Source organism: Sylvia atricapilla, chromosome 7 (genome assembly GCF_009819655.1).
Source record: "Sylvia atricapilla isolate bSylAtr1 chromosome 7, bSylAtr1.pri, whole genome shotgun sequence".
Classification (NCBI taxonomy): Eukaryota; Metazoa; Chordata; class Aves; order Passeriformes; family Sylviidae; genus Sylvia; species Sylvia atricapilla.
In genome coordinates, this window is record NC_089146.1 from 1587116 (window position 1) to 1606023 (window position 18908).

Genomic DNA, 18908 nt, shown 5'->3' on the forward strand with positions numbered 1-18908 from the left:
CCCTGTTCCCTGGGAGCACAGCCCGATCCCCCCGGCTGTCCCCTCCTGTCAGGGAGTTGTGCAGAGCCACAAGGTCCCCCCTGAGCCTCCTTTTCTCCAGGCTGAGCCCCTGTCCCAGCTCCCTCAGCCTCTCCTGGGGCTCCAGACCCTTCCCAAGTTCCGTTCCCTTCCCTGGACACGCTCCAGTCCCTCAGTGTCCATCCATGTGGGCTGCAGTGCCATCAGTTTTTTCCTGGTCAGCAGTGCCATTCTCCAAGGAGCTTAGCAGGGTGTGGAGCTTAACATCCACTACAGAGCTGCAGCTCAGGTGTGGCTGCCACACAAGCTCGTTCCTTACTACCTGTTGCAGGCAGATCTATAGTGATGAGTTCTTTATGTTTGCACAATGCCTCCAGACAATTTTTACTACGACATGATTGTCCAAAAATGTAAATTAAACTACTGAAAGCAAAGCGCAGTCAGTTTGGTCATCCATTATTGCATTGTAGGTAAGACCTGATTAGCTTTTTGGAAATTTTCTGGAATGTCGAAATTAAAACTATAAGAGGAATGATAATGTATTTAATGCCACTTATGTCACAGTCCTTGTGCATTTACAGGGTTGTTTCTGAGTAACCTAATATTTATCTAGGAGAAGCATTTTAGATACCTCCCTGTGAGGGTGGGCAGGCCCTGGCACAGGGTGCCCAGAGAAGCTGTGGCTGCCCCTGGATCCCTGGGAGTGTCCCAGGCCAGATTGGAAGGATCTTGGGGCAGCCTGGGACAATGGTAGGTATCCCTGCCCATGGCAAGGAGCTGGAATTAGATAATCCTTGGGGTCCCTTCCAACCAGAACCATTCGGTGGTTTCCATGTATCTCTCTGCTTGTGTTTTTTCACTGTTCCAGCCAGTGGGCTTACTCTGAAATCTTTATTTACGAAGTTGAAAATCCACTGGGCTTGGTGTGTGACAAGAGAAACATTGCCTGCAGGACTTCTTTTACAGAAGCTCTCTCTGTGTCTTTGGGGAATGGAATACAGGTTTGTGCTTTCCTTTAGGAGTTACTCGCTCCCAGAAAATAAATCACTTAGAAATCCAGTAGACAGCTGCAAAAAGTGATGCTGTGAAATGATGAAGGAGTTTAAAGGTAAAATTTTAGGGAATCCTTCATGTTCTCCATCTGGGAAGTAGGCTCTTAGGGTATACATCTGTTAATTTCAGTAAAACGAAAAGGTTCCCTTACCATCCTTCTCATCTCCAGCACATTCAGTGGATTGGGAACAAGCTGCTACAGAGACAGGAAAAGCAGATGTGAGGTAATTGAGGCCACTTCTTCCCAGGTTGTCCTGCTCATCTGTCCAGTGTTACCATTCTCCATTGGGACACTAAAAATGATCATTTCTGTTGCATTATTTCATCTCCTTTGTTTCGTACACATCTCCCAGTTCTGCTGCCACTTCCTCTGGCGTTTGAGAATGTTGTAGGACATCTCTTTCCAGCCCCACTGTGCTTTCAGTGCCTTCACCTCTGCTCCCTGCTTTGGAAAAGCTGCAGGATTCAGAAGAGAACTTACAACATGGAGAGCCTTGAGCTGGGTGTAAGGGATTGTCTCCTATTTTTTCATCCTGACTGGTTGCAGCTTGAGATTCTGATCCCCAGGGAGCATGGGGAAAGTCCCATCAGGCAGCTTTCTTCTCAGGAATTCTGGAAATACCCTCTTACCACCTTTCCTCACTTCTTCTAGGAAACTTGGGTGCATCCCAGAAATCTCTTTCCCCCCCAGAAGCTATGTGTGAGCTGTTCCTCTGCTGAGTTTTCCATCCCCAACAGGCAGAATTGTCCCTGTTGTCCTGCCCCAGTCCCTCATCAGCACACAGAGCATCTCCTCCTTTGATGGTGTTTTTAGTACTTGTTTGTGTCATGTGCAATAAGTCCTTTTAAAGAAAAAATAAGATTTTTTTTCTTAATCACATTTTGGTCCTTTCCGTTTTGTCTGGTTTCCTCACCTTCCTGCTTTCAGGAATTTGTTACCTCTGTTCATTTATTGTTTTATAGGCTCAATGCTTTCTTTCAGGACTAGGACATAACATCACAGTTTTGGCTGCTTTGAATTAATTGGAATATCTTCCTTATAAGTTTTGTATCTTTGCACTAGTGGCTTCAGCAAATCCTGCGCAGGGCCAGGGGCTGGATTAAGTTTTCCTTGTGGGTCTCTTGCAGCTCAGGAGATTCTGTGATCCTTGGAATATGCTGGGATTTATCCAACCCCCTGGTAGTCGCTGTACAACCCTGAATTATTTTCATTTTCTTGATCAGCTCTCAGTGATCTGGTGTCTCTTGACTAGGTTTAACTCCAGCTATGCAGCTCCACAGCGCTGGGGATTTTCTCTTGGAATTTAGTTTAGTAGAAATCCAGATTTGGAAGGTTTTCCCCAATGTTTTGCTTACTTGTACACTAGAAAACAAATGAAACTGTTGATACCCGGTTATGGTTATACTGTGTAGAATGAAAATGTGCCTCCTGTATAAACAGAGCTCTAAGTCTTCAAAAAACAATGGCAGGGGAATTGTTTAAAGGCTTGGAATAGGAATGTCTGGAAAAGTGACAGTAGGGCAGCCCTGCTGAGCTCTGGCTGCGCCCCTGCATAAATCTGGAGTAAATCAGGAGTAAATAAGATACAGCTGTGGATTGTCATTTCTTGAAAGCAGCGTACCACTGTTTAAAACTCCCTTTAATCCTTGCAGACCAGTAATGGAGGAGGGAGTTTAAGTGATTATTCCTCCTCTGTCCCATCAACTCCAAGCACCAGCCAGAAGGAGCTGCGGATTGATGTTCCTCCCACTGCCAACACACCAACTCCTGTCCGTAAACAGTCCAAGCGCCGATCCAACCTCTTCACGGTGAGTGAGCCAGGGGCCCCCTGCTGCTGCGGGCTGTGTGCTGCTCTGGAGGCAGCCTGAGCTTCAGCCCCCCGAGCTGGGCTGCTCTGGGACACACAGGAGGGCTGAGATGGATCTGGGGCTTCAGACAGAAACACCTTGGAGTTACCGTTGGGCGGCTCTCTTGGAGAAGACGGGCTGAGAGACTTGAGGTTGCTCAGCCTGGAGAAGAGCAGGCTCCACGGGGAACCTTAGAGCCCTTTTCAGTGCCTGAAGGAGCTCCAGGAGAGCTGGAGAGGGGCTTGGGATAAAGGGCCTGGAGAGATGGGACTTCCACTGACAAAGGGTAGGGTTAGATGAGATATTGGGAAGGAATTCCTCTCCGTGAGGGTGGGCAGGCCCTGGCACAGGGTGCCCAGAGAAGCTGTGGCTGCCCCTGGATCCCTGGAAGTGCCCAAGGCCAGGCTGGATGGAGGCTGGAGCAGCCTGTGACAGTGGAATGTGTCCCTGCCCGTGGCAGGGGTGGGACTGGATGGGGCTTCAAGCTCCTTCCCAAACCAAACTACCCCATGCTATTTCTATTACTATGCAGAATCAGATCACTTTTTTTCTTCTCCAGGGTTCAAAAGGATGATGGAGATTAAGTTAACTTTTTTTCTTTCCAAGCCACCTCTTTTTTGCTTCGCTAAGAGGCCAAAAAACCCAAAATCAAACAAAAAAATCAAATAGAAAACTGCCTGGTGCAATATGGCAGGTCTTTGTTATGCAGAAGTAGTTTGGGAGATGCCAGTGAAGCCCTGAGTGAAGGTTTCCTGAAGGTTTCCTTGGTTTCAGCCCTCTTGCTGAAAGCTCTGAGATCGTGTTGCAGTTGTAATTGTGGTTTGTAAGCAGTTTTTGACAGTTCACACACATCATAGCAAACTCAGAATCCCTCTGGGCTCCCGTATAACTCCCTTGGGGGTTGTAGCTACATGTTAGTTGTGTTTAGGAGCCCACAACTTCCCTGTCAACATGGGAAATTTATACATTTTATTCCAAAGTGTCATGCTCACTTCCCGCATAAAAACCCCATAAAACCTTTTCCTTATACTCTGAGGGAAATCTGAGCTCTCCACCTTCAGCAAGTGGAAAGTTTAGTCCTCATTTTGGAGCTCTGAGTGACAGCACAGAGCCCCAGGGATCCCGTGTCCATCCCAACAGAGGTGTTTTGATTTAAACCCAGATCTCCCGCTCCTGTAAAGGAGAGGAAATCACGCATTTGTGTTTGGGTGCAAATGTGTAGGTGGGAAACAATAAAATGAGCAGCCTGGGAAGAAGCGTCCCAGCTTTGACACCGACGTCTGATAAACAGCTGTGCGGATTTCTTCCCATTGGTGGGAATAGTGTGGAGTTGGGTGGGAGAATTCCAGAGTTCCCAACCCCACTAGATGTCAGTGTCAGCCCAGAAAGCAGCAGCAGGCAGAGCTCTGGAGGCAGAGCTGGGATGCTGCTGCATCCCTGGAAACATTGCCGACCATCCCTGTCCGGGCTGAAGGACACGTGAGCTGCTGCCAGGGCTCCAGAGGTGTGCTGACGTTTGGGCAGTTGGGGATGTGTCGGTTGGGAGCAGCTGGAAATTGGAAAAAGGGAGGACAGAAAAACAGACCCATCTGCAGTCACGGGAAAGGTTTGAGGAGAGTGTTAGGTCAGCTGCAAACAAACAGACTAAAGCTCTGGTTTGTGATAATTAGTGAGAACCGTATTTACTAACGTGAGAGGGTGCTGATAGTTGTCTTAATGTCTGATAACTGGGAAAAATAATAATAATTTGCCATTGCAGAATTAGTTGTGTCTTTTAAGATGGGTGTCGTGAGATTGTTTAATGAGCTGCCCTGTAATCTGTGTCCTGAAGTACTTAACACCCACTCTGCTGTAACCCAGCTTTTGTGCCAGGTTATAACCTGGAATTATTTAATTGAGTAAATAGATAACCAGTATTTTGTGTGTAGCTATGAGCAGAGTGTGTGATTAAAATACTTTACTGTTTAGCTCTGAGTTTCTTGCTTTGCTTCTCTTCCCTCTCACTCACACCTTTATCTCTTACAGAATCAGATGTGTTTCTGTTAAATCATTGCAAGTTACCCTTTATTATCTAGCACAGGTAATCTGTTTCGTGATCTTTAGGTCTTCCGTTGTTGGAAGAGGACTAGGCTAAGTAGAAAACATTTGGTTCTTCTTAGTTCCAGTTTTTGACTGGGAATAGGGATGAGTATTTTAAACATGTTCAGTCCATTAAATGCAGCATCTCATCTTTTTGACATTGAGTATTAATGTTTGTTACAAAGCTATTGTTGCAGTAGCTGATTTTCCCCTTAAGTGATAAGATATATGAAATATTAAAGGAGTTGATATCCTTTGCTTTGGACAGTGTGATAACAGGGACCACCAAATCATCTTGTATAGGGCAGGTGAGGATTTACAATGCATTTCTGAGGTTCACTGAACAGGATGCTGATTCTAACCATGTCTGATCCCACATCGGGTGAGGGAATTTCTGGCATAGAAAGGTGCATCACATTTCCCACATTCAGTGTTACCTGTCTTACATATTTACAGAATTCCAAGAGAGTTTTTCAGACTTTAAATGAGCTCTCTGTCTCAATATCAACTGTTAGAGATGAGTATTTTACTTTTGGGATGGTCTGCACTGCTGATCTGGGTCTGGTTTTGCTCCAGCTCAGATGTGACATCTTGGGTCAAGTTTTACGTGGATTAAGTCTGTGAGTGACTTCGAGTGCAAAGGGAAATCACTCCAAAGATATTGGTGCAGGTGCTTTAATTTTTCCAGACTTTTTCTGGTTTGCTGGCTCCAAGTTTTAAATAGAACCACCTACTGTGTAGATGTGCCATCGGAAAATGTCCTCGGAAGTGTTGCTCCAGTGTGGTTTGGAGTGGATTTTTTTTCTGCTAGGATATAAGACATATTGTGTGTGTCATAGGTACAAAAGCATAAAAGATCAGATCTCTGTTTCACTGCACAATTTATCTTTATAAATAGTGGAGCGTGTGAAGATTCTCCCCTGGAAAAACATCAGGGATTCTGTGATTACGAGCAGCTAGAAGGGAATTTGCCTAACAGAAATCCCTATGTTTCTGTGCTTTTGGCATTTACTAGTGTTTTGCATGTAGATATTTCCCTTCCACGTGCAGCTTGTGATTTCCAGCTGCAGTAACTTTTAAGGGGTGGTGGTGATTTAAAACCAGAAATGAAAAACAGCGTGTAAATATTCAGCCTGCATTTCAGAGGCAGGGTCCTTTCTGGAAAAAAAAAAAAAAAAAAAAGTCGGATGAAAAAGAAACATTCAAGTTGACAACTCCCCTCCCAAGGATTTGGGCACCTTCACTGAGTTTCTTTACAACGTCACTTACGGGCGCTTTGCGCCATTGAAGCTTTGTTTTGCCTTGTATTCTTGGGAAGTGGCACTTTCAGAGGCAGAAATCTGTCTTGAAGGACGAGGAACAATAGTTATCCTGCACACTGGATTTCATCCCTCCCACTTGTTTTGCTTGCTTTCATTTGCTCTTTGTTGAATTCCCCGGCCCGTCATTCCATTGGCCCGAACCATAGTAACTGGCGATAGGAGCCGGTTGCCGGATCCCCGCTGGGTGAATGTGCTGCTCGGAATGCTCTTACTCCAGTCCCCTCACGCCCCAGGGCAGCTGCTCCGGGGGCTTATTCTTCCTCCCACCCCTTTGTGGGATGGGGGCAGCAGCATTAGCCGTCCCAATCCCGATGATCCTCCCGATTCTGGTGTCTCTTCCCGCTGGAAGCGCGGAGCTCTGACGCGCTCCCGGTTGTCATTAGCTCCCCGTGGCGGTGCCGGACACCACCCATGGGCTCCTTTCATACATCATCGCCGAGTTGAAAAGCACACGAAAATGTTTTCCCGTTTCCGATATCGTGTGAGTAATGTCCCCATTGGAAAGTAATGGAGTGAAGTTGTCACTTGTCAGCGCAGTTATTAAGGAGGACGACTCTCAGGTCTTCTTTTTGTAATAAAATAAATCTGTCAAAATCACCGTGCCTGTGCGTTCTGTCGCAATAACGGGCTGCGATCTGAATAACTTCTTCAAATTCCCGTATTACGTGATAAAGTCGTGAAGGGACTGCTGTGACCTTGCTCCTGCAGCAGTTCCAGCCTTGGAGAAGGCCAGGATAAAGCAATTCAGGGTTTAGACATTGGTAAAATTCTCCTCATGCTAATTTTTCCACATTGTGTTCAGATAACTTTTTCCAGTCACTGACTTTTCTTGCTGTTCCAACTTTCTAACCATCCCAAAGTAGAAAAAAAAAATAATGAGTTGAGGTCCATATGGTCAAACCCAGCATTATAAAACTGTGTGTCTAAATAGTTGCTGCCATTTCTAAGAACCCACACAGGTGTGAATTAAACGTATGCATGGGTATATTGAATTTTTCTTAATGAGGAGATGGCACCTTCATTCCCTTTTGCAGCTACCATTGAAAACTTCAGAAACGTGTCCTCTGATGTTGTGGGTCTTCAGGCAGCGAAGCTGTAACTCTTTAAATCCAAACGCATTTCACACTAGTGGATGGTTGAAATTTATGGGCGGCGGATGGGAAATTTATTCGCATTTTAGGAGGCTTGTGTATTTGTGCAGATCCAATTCCGAGCCTATATTTACCTGCTGAATTATTTTTTAATTGCCCCGAAAGAAAAGAAGGCAAATAAAAGCATCCTCCGTGTGCATTTAATGGAGCACAAACTTTTCTTTTCGCTCTGCAGTCTCGGAAAGGGAGTGACCCAGACAAAGAGAAGAAGGTCCTGGAGAGCAGAACAGACAGCATTGGAAGCGGCCGCGCAATCCCAATTAAACAGGTAATGCCGAAATAGTTGTATTTTTCCCTTGCCTGCTTTCCATAGTTGGGAGACACACCTCGGGTGCGCGGCGGCGGCGGGGCCGGCGCTCGGCGGCGTTTGATGTGCGCCGGTGATGAATGTGGAAGTCACTCACTTGACATCAATTAGGAGAGGTTCCTATGTGTATTAAAATAGGATCATTAGAATAAGAAGAGGGAAAATGTGACAACAGGCCTAATGAAGTGCAGTCTGCCGGCCTGCATATGGAGCGGGTTTCTAGGCTGTGCTGGCTTCAAAGCCGCCTTTGTAGAGGGGGCTTTGATTGGGCCGAGTGCTGCCAGGCGCAGGGTAAATCAGATCGCTCGACAAGAGCCCCTTGTGATCGCGGGAATAGCCTGATGTGGCCCTAATTTGCTACCACAGACGGACATCTGAACACAGTTTCAGGCTGCTCCGTAACAACGAGGCAATTAGTTGTGATAATCATGGCCGGTGTGTCAGCTGCGCGCTCTTGTTTGTAATTTGCTAATGAAGGGATTGTAACTTTGATTAGGTTCAGTTTCATTTAGACCTTATTATATAAGAGAACGTTTACAGCTGTAATGTGTGGCCTTAATTAAACTTTCTCATTACACAACAGGACTTGAAGCCGAGGATTTGTTTTGGTCTGTTTTTACTAGCCTAGATGCACTTTCATTAGCCTGGAAATTCGATGCTGAATTGTGGCTGGGAACACTCCTTTGAAAGGCAAAAGCGGTGCCAGCGTTGGATGGGAAGTATTTGGGGAGTGAGATGATTTGCTTTCTCAAATGAAATGGCACTGGATCCATGTGGTTGAGGTCTCCATGTTCTCACACCGTTCCTGTGTCAGTGTTTGCAAGTGTTTACTCATGTGTGAGAGTTGCCTTGCTAGAGATAAGCTCCCTTTCTCTTCCACTTGTTTTCTTCCCACACATTTCTTCCCAGTTGTTTTGGCACCTTTCCTGCCCTCCAGAGGCTCGCTTGCTCTCCTCATCTTCCCTCAGTCCGTGCCTTATCCTGCCAGGTAGCCCTGGACGTCCTGCGTGGAGCTGGATTTACACATTTTGGGGTGTCCCATGTTTTTCCTCTGTTTCTGGATGTGAGGAGAAGTTGATTTTGTACCTTTCACTATTAGCTGTGATTTTTCTTCCTAAAGTTATTCTAAGAGACCTTTTGGGACCATCAGGCAGCAAAAATGCTGTCGTGTGTGAATCTCTGGTAGGCAAATTTTAATCAAGCACGCTGCAATCCAGAAGAGCAGTTTGAAAGCAGAGGAGCTCAGTATTTGGCTCTGCATTCAGGGGAGGAGATTCCAGGCATTTAAAGCAAGCTACAGTTTTATTTTCCTACAGCTCTTTTATGGTACAGGATGGGTTAGACCGGCTGCAATCCTTTTGGGTAATGCTAATTAAACAAAAGTGCAGCTGAGAGTGTAAAACTGAGGAATAGATGTGCCAATATTTATTCCAGGCATACGTACTGTTCTTTCCTAAAATGCTGGTGTATGGAATTAATTTGATTAAAAGTACACTTGTAGAAAGAGTATTGTAAGATCAACATGGTTGATTGTGCCACTGCATGTTGTAAAGGATATCCCTTACAATATCTGGGATTTCTGTATGGAAAAATTCTCCTTGCAGCCCTGCTTGTGTACCAAATCTGACCAGTCTTTTGGGAACATGTCCTTCTTGTTACTAGTCCCAGTTAGGATAAGTTCATTTTGTCACATACCAGCCAGTTACCCCCAAATCCTTGATGTGCGTCCTCAGCAGATCCATCCCCTTCTTTGGGCTTTGGGGATGGGAACTTGGGAGGTTTTTGCAGTGCTGTGGGGCGGCTGATCCCAGAGGGTTTTCACATCACACTCAGATGTCAGGAGGAGGGATTCTGGAGGTCTGGTCAGTAGAGGTGGCTCCAGGTTTGGTTGCTGGCACATTCTCGTGGGGCTTGACAGGTGCCAAGTCCTTGGAGCTCTCTCTGAGGCAGCAGAAATTCCTGCTAGGAAAGCTGGTGTCTTTTATTTCATGTCTTAACTGGGAATGAGACAGAGGGATGTGGATGGCAACTTCTCAACCTAAAAACCTTCATGCTACTGTTCTTCCTAAGCTAAGAAACCCTTTCCATCATGATGTTTTCTGTGGCAAGTGGAGTCACAGAGTCACTAAGGTTGGAAAAACCCTCTAAGGTCGCGAAGTCCAGTGTTTGAACAAGCACAGTGAAAGCCACCACTAACCCATGTCCTCATGGATTTTACATCCCTCCAGGGATGGGGACTCCACCACTGCCCTGGGCAGTGCTTTGCCAATGCCTGACCACCCTTTCTGTGAAGAAATGTTTCCTAATATCCAACCTGAACCTTCCCTGGTGCAACTTGAGGCTGTTTCTTCTTGTTCTGTCTTTTGTTGCTTGGGATGTGTGGGAATGGAAAGAGAAATCTGGTTTCAGGCTGCAGCGTTCCCAGAGTTGCTGTGAGAGAATAAAACTGAACTACAGCAACAAAAAAAGCTCCACCAAAAAAACGCCCCCAAAAACCCCACAAACAACAACAAAAAACCCCCAAACAAACAACAAAACCAAACCCAACAACACCCCACAAACAAATGGTAAAACCTCCAGCCAAAGCAAGTTCCTTGGAGGCTGGAAATGGTTTTGAGGAAAAAACGGAATCTCTCCCAGCGCTGTGAAAGAGTTGGTGATCATTCTGGGACCCGAGTATGGACCTGCACAAGCTGCCAGCGGGATTTGGTCAAAAGAAGCCAAATGTTGTAACCTGCTCCTGCATTCCTGTTCTTGGTGCCTGAAACCCTGTGAGTTTAGGGGAAATACCTGAGTTTGGGAGGGTTTGCATGGTGCCCTGAGCAGCCCTGGGCTGGGGGAAGATGTCCTTGCCCATGGCAGGGTGTTGGAATGAGGTTGACTGTAAGGTCTGTTCCAACCCCAAACCGTTCCAGGGTTCCATGAGGAAGGTATAATTGTGAATAGCCTATTTCTTTCCATGGAAACACCTAATTCCTTCAGGCTTTATCCTTAACTCAGAGCAGCCTGGTCAAAAAGAGTTAATGTTCTTACTCTCTGTGTCCTTTCTACATGGTAAAGCTGATTTTTTCACTGCAGTGCTAAATTTGGTTTTATTGGGCTAAGCCGTATAAAACTGTCCTGATGGCCCTTCCTGCTCCCAGCAGAAACCCAAAATGTAGGCAGTGAAAAACAGGCTTGTTTTTAAAGGGTGGCTGCTAGCTTCTGACAAAATACTCTTCGAGTGAATGAAGTTTTGAGAAGGCAGATTTCCTGGGGAGGTAGCAATACCTTGTGCATGCAGCCATATCAGCATGTCTTAAATCCTGGGCTTCTGGCAGCTGCTGGGAACTGGGAATGTCAGAATTTTTAAAAAATCATACAAAATTTCACTTGTGTGCTACTGAAAAATCTTGTGCAAATCAAACAGAGTCAGAAAAAGTCTTGAGCAATATTGGCTTCAAGTTTCAATCCGTAGGAAGTTTTGTACTTCTGAGACGGAGGTGCTTATAAGAGTATTTAAGCTATTTTCTGTAGCATTGCTAGTAATACTTCTAAAGTGAGTGGCTTGCTCTGGTTGGAGAATCCTCCCTCCAAACCCATTTATTCTGGAAAAGAAGCCTTGGTCCTGGTAGCCTGAGTGAATATTTTGAAGAATATTTTGAAGCACACATGAGGCTGCGCAGTTTGGAGGAATTGACTTTCTAGGATGGGAGATTTCGTAGCGTTTTGGGAAAATTACTTTGGTTTTTGTGGGATTGGGAAATCTTTATCAGTAGGGCATATTCAAATTAAAAAAAAAACCCAAAAAACAAAAATGCACACAACAAGAAAAATAAAAGCAAGAAGCTCAGCTCAGCGGTGAGGGGGCTTGTCATGTATTAATTTTTCATTGCTGTGGAGAATTGTACATACATAATCACTTGATTGCAGTGGGAGTTAGTGAGCTCCTATGGTGTCATTTGCATAAATCTTGTTAAGTCAATGGCAGTTAATGAAGTACAAATGAGCCTGGAGAAGGTGACATGCAAATCGTGGGTGGCAGATGGGAGGTCTGTTTTATGGATGGCAGCTGTGTGCTCTTCTTTTTCTTTTTTTTTTTTTTTTTTCTTTTTTAATTTTTAGTATTTTTTTCCTCTGTCCTGCCCCCATCCCCCCTCAAACTGGAGTGTAAATAAATACCTAAGAGCTGGCCTTGACTTTCTGCTCCCAGCCCTTCTTCTCCCTGCCCTTTGCACTTAATCACAGATGCTCACATCATTATATACTCCACCTATATAACCTTGATTGTTCTTTTACCAAAAACTGGCCAAAATCAGGGTTTGACACATTGCCTCCACCCTTGGCTTACCCTGGGAGGTGCTGCACCTCTCGTGCCCCCAAATTGCTGCATCATTTAGGGATGACAAACTTGAAGCCTGGATTAGAAATAAATGTTCTGATGGTTAGTGCTGTATTGATGACACAGTGAAAAATTTGCCATCCATGACTTGCAAAGGTGAACTTCAGAATCCATTCCCTTCCCTCGGTTTGCAAATGGCTGGATTAATGGAGAAAGTGGAATATCTTATTCAGGCTTTACTTTTAGGTGATATTTCAAATGACCTTCTTTGCCTGCCAGCTTGGCATATTTAAGTACATTAAAGTAATCTTAATGAAATTAGGTATTTTGTCTTTTTTTTTTTTTTTTTTCTCTTTGACCTAAAAATGGCAAATATTTTTTATGTCAAGGCATGGGGGTGGCATTGCTGGTTTGCTACTCATGAAGAAGAGTTTGATTCCTGGATACACAAGTTGCAGTTTTTTCTCAAGATGAGCATAAACAAAACTGGCACTTCCCAACATACACCTGGATTTTATTAAAAAAAATCATTAAACTCAGCGAAGGTAACTTTGAAGAGGCTCTTATCAAATGTCAAACTTGGCATAAAAAACCTGTCCCTTCTCCTCAGCTCCCTACAGGGGTAGGTCAGTGTTGCCTCTATTTCAGTAGTGATTTTCTACTTCCTCTGCTTCACTAGTGATTTCCTACTTCCTAACTTCATTGTTGTTAATTTTTAGCCCTAGTTGGGATGTTTAAGCACCAGTTACACAAATCTTGGGTGGAATGGCACACAACACTGTGTTATCTTGGTCCTTCCTTTGAAGCAGTGAGAAGCCTGTTTTCCCTTAAAACACCTAAAATTCCTTAAAACACCTTAAAAAGCTACCTGAAATCTGTTTTCCCTTAAAAATACCTAGAGCTGTTTGTCCAGCTGCTGGAGCATCTGAGCAGGCAGGGCAGTGTGTTGGGAAGAGGTTTTGAAAAAGGATCATGTGCCAGGTCTGGTCAGTCAAAGTGATGTCCTTAGTCATCCTCACTCCCACAGGAGCACCGCAGTGCTCCGGGCGAGTGTCACATCCCAGAGTCGCCGTCCTCACAGGCAGTAAATGCTCTTTGCAGCAGCTTTCCTGGCTGCAGATGTTTACTTGGAGTCTACCAGAAGAGAGAACAAATAAGCCATGATCTTAGCAGCTCTTCCTGCTTTAATTCATCTGACTTGACAGGGTGAAAAAAACGATACAGAGGAGCATAACAGACAGATGATGCTACAGCCAGTAGTGCCAGGGTTTATCTGGTGGCTTCTCTCTTCTGTCTGGGTTCATCAGGTTGTGTTTTGGAATAAAAGTGGCTAATGCAGGTAAGAGCCAAGAGCATTTCAGAAGGAGGATGGCAGCAGGCATGTGGAGGGCACGCAGAATCTAGGTTTTACTCCCCTTATTTACAGCTGTTTCTGCACTGCACCCCTTTCCCTGACACACAGCCCCAGCCCCCTGTGCTGCTGCTTCTGCTCCAAAACAGAGAACCCCAGGTTGGTTTGGATTGGGAGGACCTGAAAGCCCATCCAGTCCCACCCCTGCTGTGGACAGGGACACCTTCCACTGTCCCAGGCTGCTCCAAGCCAAATCAAACCTGGCCTGGGACACTGCCAGGGATCCAGGGGCAGCCACAGCTGCTCTGGGCACCCTGTGCCAGGGCCTGCCCACCCTCACAGGGAACAATTCCTGCCCAATATCCCATGTAACCCTGCCCTCTGTCAATTCGAATCTGCTCCCTTTTGTCCTGTCCCTCCAGGCCCATGGCAAAAGTCTCTCTCTGTCTTTCTCTGAGGTCCTGGTAGGAGCATTCTCCAAAACCCCTCCTACTTTGTGTTTTTCCTTCCCGATGCCCAGGTCGGTTTGTAGACTGTTGTTTGGGAGGCAGCATTGGGTGTCTCCAAGGAGCAGCTTTGCCCAAGTCGGAACTGACATGATTTACAAGGAACTGGCAGATGACATGGTTTGATTTATTTATCTCCAGCATGAGGTGTAATTTCCTCTGTCACACGTCTGTCTAATCACAGTAATCAGTCTCCAGATCAGCTTGTACAAACACCAGGGTATGGTTTTGAGCCAAATACTCCTAGTGCTGAAATCTTCTGTGTAATTCCTCCGCAATTGTTTATAATCAGAACATACACATTTTGCTGGCTTTTTTTTTTTTTTTTTAATTAGCTGATTACCAGTTATAAAATGCTTTGTACTTACTGTGGTTCTGTAAATTGTTAACTGGTCGCTACCAGTATAATTAAATATTCCAGAGCACTTGGCTGTGGTTGCACTGAACTGTGAAGAAATAATGTTATATAGCCAATCAAAAAGAGATACTTGTAAACTCATTTAAAGCGTCAGAGTGTGTTAGGACTATCATGGTGATGCTTATTGCAGGAGAAATTAAAGATACAGTTTTGTGCTAAGAGGCAATACAGAAATTAGTTCCTGAATTAGTTGTTAATTGATTTGGTAATTCCCTGGGGTCTGCATGCTCTTTTTTCCTTTTTCGTTGTTGCATTCAGTTAACAGTGACTATTCCCAGTGCACTTGAAATATTTTTTCCAATTAGATCAAATGTGCCCTTACATCAGAAGGATGGCTTCAGCTCCATGTACCTGCCTGGAATAATGTTTAATTTCACTGTGAAAGCCAGGTTTGTGGGTTTTTCCAGTTGATGAGTTTCAGATGCCATCCCAAGAAAAGCCGTAGTCCTCAGATTCTGGAATAAAATAGCAGTAAAAAGCTCTCTTGGACATCTGGACCTGGGAGTTCCAGGTGTTAAACCCTTCCCTTGCCCAAGGAGCTGGTTTCTAGTCCAAGGGCATGGCCCCTTCTGCCCCTCGGCTCCAGCAGGCAGACCTGGGCACAAGCCTCAGCCTCTCTGCTTGAGACAATTCCTCTTTTCCCTCGTGCATCCATCTGTTTGTCCCACTGAATCCTCCCACCTGCTTCCTGCTGCTTTCTGCAGTCTACTGGTTTCCCTTCCTGGGATGTCTGAGGGTTGCAGGAAGGAGCTGGACTTTGGGTCTTTGGCTTATCAAGATTAAATGTCTAATTTGCTGCTTTTATTTAGTGTCCTAATTTTTCAGAGTCCCTAAAATAAGAGTTTTCTGTTTCACATCTTACAAAACGTCATTATTTTATCTCTAAATACTTTAAATACCTAGGACTGTCCTACAGTGATAGTCCCAAGCATTCTTAGCCCAAGGTGAGCCCTGTACAGCTTTATTTAAGGATCCATAAAGGAAATATTTTCAGTAAACTTTTCAGAGAAATTAACTTTCCATCTTTTTTTTTTTTTTTTCCTTTTTTGCTTTTCATGGCTATGGTCTGGATCTAAGGGTGTATTTAAGTGTTTATTAGTGTTGAATCGGGCAGGGGGCACACAATTTCTCAAACATAATATTCCATTTATTTGTGTGACCAGCCGTCAAAGTGAGCCAAGGAAAGCAGTGCCTTGTAGGGCAACGATGGAAAGTTAAAAAACAGGGAAATTTCTTGGTTCCTAGATGTTGTATATGTTAATGCCATAAAGGGTCATAGATTGTGACTGCCAATAAGGAGTGTTCAACTCTATCCTCCTTATTTATTTAGTAATTTATTTTAAAGCAAATGCAGTGCTCTTGCTGGTTCATGAAAGGGACGGGGACAAATGTGTGGGTTTGAGTGGCAGCTGATGATTTCCTAGCTGACACATCGGGTGTGATTGTAGCTCTTGCTCATCCTGAAGATTCAAGAGGAGATGTTCCAGTCTTTGTTTGGAATGGAGTGTGGATCTGGTTAAACCTCCTTGTACGGACCATGGAAGGAGAATGGAAGCAGGCAGGAGGAGAGTGCCAGGAGATTATCAGCCTCTGCAGATATAGTAGAGAAAGAGCTTTTCTCATCTAAAATACCAATTTTTTAAAAAAGAGATGGGGGGGAGATCCCTATTGTATAAAGGATCAGGTGCTGCTCTTAAGCGCAGACCAGTCAAGGATCTGTTCCCCAGTGTTCATAAGAGAAGGTGGAGAATATCTGTATTTTTCTGAGTCTCTAGCATGAACATCCTCTTGTGCCTGGTGCTGGATTCCAGCAGAGAACAGTCTCCCCCAAATTCCAGAATTTTGGGTCCCGTACCAATGCAGTGAGTAGGGCTGGAGCCTACAAGGAAGCAAGCCAAGAGTCTCTCTGGTGAGACTGTGGAGGATTTAATACATTTGGGATGTTCTCGTCCTGTTCTGTGTGCTGGGTATTGCAAATCCTGGAGTGTCCTTAGGACAGAACACGGGGAAGAGGTCTCAGAGTGCTTCGGTGGAGAGGAGGAGGGAATGAGCGAAAGCAATGGAGGTGTAAAAGAGAACATCAATAAAAAAAGCCATAATACGACTTTAAAAAATTTATTGGAATTTTCCAGCGCTGAAATGGTGTAATATATCAGGGTGGCATGTCAGTGTGACACGCAGAGTGACAGCAGTGAGGGCACTGAGGGATCTTCACTGTTGCCCGAAGGGTCTCAGGTGGCCCCTGGCCAAAACCCTCTGACTCGAGGTGGTGTTTCAATAGTTGCATCTAGAAAATGCTTTCCAAGGTGCAATATCTTTATTTGAGCCACCTTCATCTACCCAGGTAATCAAAAACCTCCACTAAACGATGGCATCAGTCAGTGGCCGAGTGCCTGGGTTCATGACCACGGAATCAGAGTCTCCTGAGCTGAGAGGGATTCACAGGGAACGTTGATCCAAGCCCTGGCTCTGCACAGACACCCCAGCAGTCCCACCCTGTGCGTCCCTGAGAGCGTTGTGAAATGGTAAATGCTCCTGGAGCTCTGGCAGCCTCAGCACTGTGCCCATTCCCTGGGGAGCCTGGGCAGTGCCCAGCACGCTCTGGGGGAAGAGCCTTTTTCTGATATCCAGCAAAACCCCTTGTGTGCTCCCAAAGGTCCCCGCAATCCCTTGTGTAGCACTGCATGGGGGGCATCTCCAAAATAACCAGGAGAGCAGGAGGAATTGGCCTTTTTACCTACTTTCGGCGGATGAGATCTGGAATTAGAATGGTTTGGGTTGGAAGGGGCTTCCAAGGGCCACGTAGACCAAAGCCCCGGGTGAACAGGGTCACCGTGCACAGGGCCAGGTGCCATCCAGCACCGTGGGCTTTCTGCAGGAAGCAGTGGGAAAAGGCCTTTGTTCCAAGGAGGCGCCGCGTGTCGGAGGTGAATCCAGGCACATCTGGGCTGGCTTTGCTGGCTGCAGCTCTTCCTCCCGGGGCATGAGGAATTAGTCCTGAGAACTGACATAAGAAGATTAAGTAGCAAGCTTATGACAGTTAGCAAGTGAGGCTGCCTGATAGACTTGGGTTGACACAATGATTATTAATACATTGTAAAGATGTTTTGGGGATTCCACCATATTTGTATGGTTGCCAGCAAAACGTTGACAGTTGCATTGTGGTTAATAAATTCATTTAGATTTATAAGCATTGTTTACAGAACCTGTTCGCCTGCTGAAACTCTAACAGCATCTGTTCCTTCGTACTAATTAACTGCTAATTACGAATGAGCTTTGTGTGTTTGTCAGTATAACTGGCTCATGCATTTTGTAAGGAACATTAACAAATTGATTTACATAGTGGTAAAGCAATCAAAAGAGTAAACTGAACAGCACGCAGTTAAAGCCCTTTAGCCTAATTTTTTGAACAAAGCAAACTTTGGGCATTCTGAATATTTTCATCGTTCTTTTGCTCCCATTTAATTGCGTGGTAATCGTGTGTGAATCTGGATTGGGGGTGTTGGCCCAGCATCCCTCATTTCCTGATTTATTTTGTGCGTTTGTGTTTGTTGTTTTATTTTAAAGTGTTGGCACTTCAGTGTATAACATTTGGGCAAATATTTTCCCAGAGTGTAGCTAACAATGGTGAATTAAAACCAATAAATAGCATGAAAAAGGAATATTGCTTGTGGGGAACAGGGGGCATTTGAAACATGGGTACTCTGTGACTGGTTTGGAAATTTGGTTTGGAAGTATGTACGGAAGTCCTTGCACTTTGGTTTAAATACTGTTTTATCTGAACCTGCTTTTATTCAGAAAAATGCTCTGACTATAGCAATTATCAGCATGTCTTTAGGACAGTCTCAGGAGCCACGGACAGATGTTGGTACCTAAATATTTTGAATTTAAAGGGAATAATTGGCCCAGGGTGCCCAGAGAAGCTGTGGCTGCCCCTGGATCCCTGGAAGTGTTGCAGGCCAGGTTGGATGGGGCTTGGAGCAACCTGGGACAGTGGAAGGTGTCCCTGCCCATGGCAGGAGGGTGGAACTGAATGGTCTTTAAGATCCTTTCCAACCCAAACCTGTCAAGGATTCTATAATTAAAGTGCAATTCTTGCAGATAAAATCTCAGTTTATTTTGCATGAGTTAAATCAGGGAGAAAAATCGTATAACTTGAATGTTTTGTTTATTGTAAAGTGTTTATTTCACTTCTATACATCCTAAAGCTATAAAGATTTTAGTTTTCCTAACCATAAGCTATTCCAGTGAGGAACAGGCAGAGTGGTTTTATACAGACTGAAACCTGCCAGGAAAACTCAATTGCTTTTTTGATAGAATTTCCAACCAAGTGCACGAAGCAAACGTAGCAGATGTAAAATATTTTGCCACAGCCTCTCTCCATCTTAATTGAGAGTTTATCCAAATGTGCGTGTGGCTAAAAGCTGCCGTGTGGGTTGGATCTGGTCTGTAGGGGTGGAAACAAGCCCTAAAGCCAGAGCGTGGGCTGGGCTGGGCTGGAAGGGGACTAAACTTTGCTCAGTTCTGGGAACAG

At 45.0% G+C, this 18908-nt stretch overlaps 1 protein-coding gene across 7 annotated transcripts in view; it reads left to right on the forward strand.

The window, feature by feature from the left end:
* Window positions 1–18908, forward strand: part of AGAP1 (ArfGAP with GTPase domain, ankyrin repeat and PH domain 1) — a 303821-nt gene that overhangs the window by 143555 nt on the left and 141358 nt on the right. For 6 of the 7 annotated variants that reach the window (XM_066322379.1, XM_066322381.1, XM_066322380.1 and 3 more), the window contains exons 8-9: window positions 2725–2880; window positions 7647–7739. In XM_066322379.1, the coding sequence (XP_066178476.1) occupies window positions 2725–2880; window positions 7647–7739 (249 nt within the window). The remainder of the gene's footprint in view (window positions 1–2724; window positions 2881–7646; window positions 7740–18908) is intronic. The other variant, XM_066322377.1, reaches the window with a different exon arrangement.